This window comes from Nerophis lumbriciformis, linkage group LG17 (assembly GCF_033978685.3).
Source record: "Nerophis lumbriciformis linkage group LG17, RoL_Nlum_v2.1, whole genome shotgun sequence".
Classification (NCBI taxonomy): Eukaryota; Metazoa; Chordata; class Actinopteri; order Syngnathiformes; family Syngnathidae; genus Nerophis; species Nerophis lumbriciformis.
Window position 1 is genome coordinate 1,397,501 of NC_084564.2, and position 5,290 is coordinate 1,402,790.

The following is a 5,290-nucleotide window of genomic DNA, read 5'->3' on the forward strand; positions in this document are numbered from 1 at the left end:
GTTAGAGTGTCCGCCCTGAGATGGGTAGGTTTTGAGTCATACCAAAGACTATAAAAATGGGAGCCATTACCTCCCTGCTTGGCACTCAGCATCGAGGGTAGGAATTGGGGGTTAAATCACCAAAAATGATTCCCGGGCGCGGCCACCGCTGCTGCCCACTGCTCCCCTCACCTCCCAGGGGGTGATCAAGGGGATGGGTCAAATGCAGAGGATAATTTCGCCACACCTAGTGTGTGTGTGTGTGACAATCAGTGTTGGGACTAACGCGTTACAAAGTTAGTTTCGGCGGTAACTAGTAATCTAACGCCTTATTTTTTATATTCAGTAACTCAGTTACCGTTACTACATGATGCGTTACTGCGTTATTTTACGTTATTTTTTATGTAGTATCGGCTAGAAACTGAGGATCTGATCGTGTTTTATGGCAGCGAAGCGGAGACGTGCTTCTGATTCTTCCTCTGCGCTCTCTGTGTGTGGGGAGCTTCTGTCATCAACAATCAGCATCAACAATTGCATCATCAGAGAAATGGACATTGAAACAGTGTAGGACTGACTTGGTAGGATATGTATAGCAAGTAGTGGACACAGAGAGAGAGATCAGAAAGTATAAGAAAAAATGTCTACATTTGATTATTTACAATCCGAAGAGGTATTACCGTATTTTCCGCACTATAAGGCGCACCTAAAAACCACAAATTTTCTCAAAAGCTGACAGTGCGCCTTATAACCCGGTGCGCTTTATATATGGATAAATATTAAGATTCATTTTCATAAAGTTTCGGTCTCGCAACTTCGGTAAACAGCCGCCATCTTTTTTCCCGGTAGAACAGGAAGCGCTTCTTCTTCTACGCAAGCAACCGCCAAGGTAAGCACCCGCCCCCATAGAACAGGAAGCGCTTCTTCTTCTACTGTAAGCAACCACCCGCCCGCGTAGAAGAAGAAAAAGCGCGCGGATATCACCGTACGTTTCATTTCCTTTGTGTGTTTACATCTGTAAAGACCACAAAATGGCTCCTACTAAGCGTCAGGGATCCGGTTCATGAAAAGACGCAATCTCTCCATCCGTACACGGATTACCGGTACTATTTCACAGCAACTGATATTCCTGTGAACCGCACTGTGGATACAACGGGAGCACGTACGGTGAATATTCGCACCACAGGGAATGAGAAGTCATCCTTCACTGTGGTTCTAGCTTGCCATGCTAATGGCCAGAAACTTCCACCCATGGTGATATTCAAAAGGAAGACCTTGCCAAAAGAGACCTTTCCAGCCGGCGTCATCATAAAAGCTAACTCGAAGGGATGGATGGATGAAGAAAAGATGAGCGAGTGGTTAAGGTAAGTTTACGCGAAGAGGCCGGGTGGCTTTTTTCACGCAGCTTCGTCCATGTTGATATACGACTCCATGCGCGCCCACATCACGCTGGTTTTAATATATTATTAAAGTTTGACTGACCTATTTGACTGTTTTTTTGACATTCCTTTAGCGCAGTTAGATGCGGTTTTCAACACGGGGCGGCTTATAGGTGGACAATGTTTTGAAATATGCCGTTCATTGAAGGCGCGGCTTATAACCCAGGGCGCCTTATGGTGCGGAAAATACGGTATGTGGAAGGGAGGGTGTTAGTTTAAGGTTGTAGTTGCCTGGAGATGTTCTTTTAGTGCGGTTTTGAAGGAGGATAGAGATGCCCTTTATTTTACACCTGTTGGGAGTGGATTCCATATTGAAGTGGCATAGAAAGACAATGAGTTAAGACCTTTGTTAGTTTGGAATCTGGGTTTAACGTGGTTAGTGTTAGTGTTATTATGCTGTTTGTTACTTATGTATGTTATGTTGCAGCTATTTAAAATAGTTTTGTCAATTTGTTCTGGCCTGAAATAAATTGGCCCTTTGAAACATATCTTTATCTTTGTGTGTTGTATGTAGAGCTAAGGCTGAAACGACGCGTCAACGTAGTCGACGTCATCGGTTACGTAAATACGTCGACGCCGTTTTTGTGCGTTGGCGCGTCGCATATTTACGTCACACTACTGTCATGGCGGAGCGCAAAGCAGACGATGCGAGCGAGGGGGAAAAAGCACGCCAAAAGTCGTCAAAAGTGTGGGAGTATTTCACCAAACGGCCTAATAATGTTGTTGTATGCACAGTGTCGAGCGGAAATGGCCTATCATAGCAGCACAACGGCTATGAACGAACATTTGAAAAGAAAACCCCCGACAGCGTTCTTGCCATCACCATCAACAAGTCATTCGTCCGCGTGCGTATACGTTGTCATTATTACACAAAAACATGAATGTGTCATTTGTATCTGCGTTGTAAATTCATAAACTAAAGCACCGTTTGCTCTGAGAGGCGCGTTTGGCGTGCCTGTTCAGTGTTTACAAAGACGCGCTCCTCTTTAACGCTGTGGAGAGGCGGCGGGGGCGAGCGAGCGGCGAGGCGGGGCGCGCCGGGGGCGACGCCGCAAGAGACAGGGGACGACGAGCGAGCGAGGAAGAGGAGCTGAAAAGCGAGGAAAGAAAGAGAAAAGAGTTGGAAGAGAAAAGACTTTGTGTAAAATTAAAAGATTGTAAACCTGGCAAAGCCGTCTGGCGTTCAGTCTGTCGGTCCTGAAAGAACCCCACGGCACAAGACGTGTCACAAACACTAACGTTAATTAGTTGTGCAAATACCTTTTACAACATTAACAGTTACATATACTATGTACAAACCAACAATTAACTTTCACTTTAATCATACTATCATTGTTGTGTTATTAAGCAAAATAAGCAATACTTTTACTTTTGTTGAAATGTTTACACTGTACACTTTTTTGTATTGGATGTTTAGCTTTATTTTTGCACATTTTAGCAAATAAGCAATACTTTTACTTTTGTTGAAATGTTTACACTTGTTACAGAATATTTCCGTTTTGCACTTTTTTGTATTGGATGTTTATCTTTATTTTTGCACATTTTAAAGCAAAATAAGCAATACTTTTACTTTTTAAATGCTTATACTATTCCAGAATATTAAGATTTGCACTGGATGTTTACTTTTATATTTGCACATTAAAAAGCAAATAAGCTACTTTTAATTTTGTTAAATGTTAAAAGTTTTAAATGTTTACATTGTTACAGAATATTTTGTCATGTTGTTGTCTGTTGACTGAGTGGCCATACTTTTTTTTTTGTAAATAAAAGCCATGCCTTTTGAAAAAACTGGCCTACATTTATTTTTTCCTCTTCATTTTAAATAAAAAAAATAATCGGTAAAAGGAAAAATAATCTATAGATTAATCGAAAAAAATAATCTATAGATTAACCGATTAATCGAAAAAAATAATCTATAGATTAATCGATAGAAAAATAATCGTTAGCTGCAGCCCTAGTTGTATGTAGAGCACATTGCTTAGCAGAGTTCAGTGATGCAAATGCATGTCAAGTTGATCAACAGATTGTATTATTCTCCACTGCAATAACAGTACTGACATGAAAGCTAAAAAGGCATTAATGGGAGCTTTAAAAACAAAAAGTAGAAGAAGTAACTAAATAGTTACTTTTCACTGTAACGCATTACTTTTTGGTGTAAGTAACTGAGTTAGTAACTGAGTTACTTTTGAAATAAAGTAACTAGTAACTGTAACTAGTTACTGGTTTTCAGTAACTAACCCAACACTGGTGACAATCATTGGTACTTTAACTACTTTTAACGGCTAACTGGCGACACAATCACTGCTAGCTGTGCTAAGCATTGTGTTTATTGTCAGTGGTTTCGCTTTAAATGAAAAATGCCCGTCAACTTATCCTCAAATGTAAACAAACGTGTAGCTGACGGGTGCGTAGACCTACAACGACTAGACGAGCCCTTGTGGCCGTCTTCACACACAAAATGGCGACCAAAAAATGATCTTGGCAGGGAATATATGTATATATGTATTTGAACAACATTCTCATTTACTTTCGGTTTGAGATCAACTCTGTCGTGTCCAGTCGTCAGTTAATATTGGCGTCTTCAGGAAGCTAACATGCTAGCTCTTCTATTTCTATGATCGGACTTTCTGCTGCTGAAAACAGGCCATGCGGGAGGAAGATTCAAGTTATTACAAAGGAATAGATTACAAAATAAAAGGACACAAATGGTTAGGTTGCAAAATAAAAGGACACAAATGGTTAGGTTGCCACATATAAATGTACCTCATCGTGCACGTTGTTGTTGTCCTCGCTCCGTGACTCTTCTTGTGGACTCTTCTTCATAACTTTCTTCATTTCACTCACTGTAGCGTCAACCATCTGCTGCAAAATGGACACCACCCGCACCTCCAAGTCTGACATTATGAAACAAAAACCTCACTAACTTATATCAACACTTACTTTCACTATAATTATGTTGTGCTACAACGGAAACGCCGCTCAACACAAACCAGGAAGTGACGTTTACGCCGTGACTGTTTCAAAATAGAAGCACGTTTTAGTTTTAGATTTTACGCGTCCATATTCGTAATGTATTACATAAAGTTTGAAACAAATTTAAAATGCATGTCAACAATGTTAAAAAAAAAGTCAGAAGACAGTGTCAAAATTAAATGTATTAATTTAAAACGTACTGATTTTATCCAACAACCGGAAGCAGTGCCGCTTCCTGTTTTTGTTAGTTTTCGGAAGTTCGTTTAAAAAACAAAATGTCATTCATTAAATTAGATGCAAATGTATTACTTTGTACTTCCTGGTTTAAGTTTTCACATTTTATAATAACATATTTGACAAATTGATGGTGTCATGAAAATGCAATTTTTCGAAGAATGTTTAAATCGGGAGTGTCCAAACTTTTTCCACCATACATAATGACATAATTATACAGAGTTTTACATAATGAAAAGTCAAAGTATGAGTGGGCCATTTAGAATGTTTTTAGATGCTAAGAACAAACGTTACATTGCAGGCAGGGACGATTTAATCTGCGGTGAAAACATGCTTGCCAACCCTCCCGATTTTCCCGGGAGACTCACGAATTTCAGTGCCCCTCCCGAATATCTCCCGGGGCAACCATCCTCCCGAATTTCTCCCGATTTTCCACCCGGACAACAATGTTGAGGGCGTGCCTTAAAGGCACTGCCTTTAGCGTCCTCTACAACCTGTCGTCATGTCCGCATTTCCTCCATACAAACAGCGTGCCGGCCCAGACACTTAATATATGCAGCTTGTAGCGTTAAAGTCCTAAACTATTACTGCTACTGGTTGCCGAATAAAACTGAAGCTAGTTTAGACGTGTGCGGCTGGCTAATAATTGATGTCCAGAATTTTGTCCA

The 5,290-nt window shown here is 40.4% G+C and overlaps 1 protein-coding gene across 2 annotated transcripts in view; it reads right to left on the minus strand.

The window, feature by feature from the left end:
* The window catches only part of LOC133614327 (uncharacterized), a 19,709-nt gene extending 15,339 nt beyond the window's left edge, over window positions 1-4,370 (minus strand). For both annotated transcript variants that reach the window (XM_061972188.2, XM_061972187.2), the window contains exon 1: window positions 4,179-4,370. In XM_061972188.2, coding sequence (XP_061828172.1) covers window positions 4,179-4,316 — 138 coding nt within the window. In that variant the 5' untranslated portion in view covers window positions 4,317-4,370. The remainder of the gene's footprint in view (window positions 1-4,178) is intronic.
* Between the last annotated feature and the right edge of the window lie 920 nt (window positions 4,371-5,290).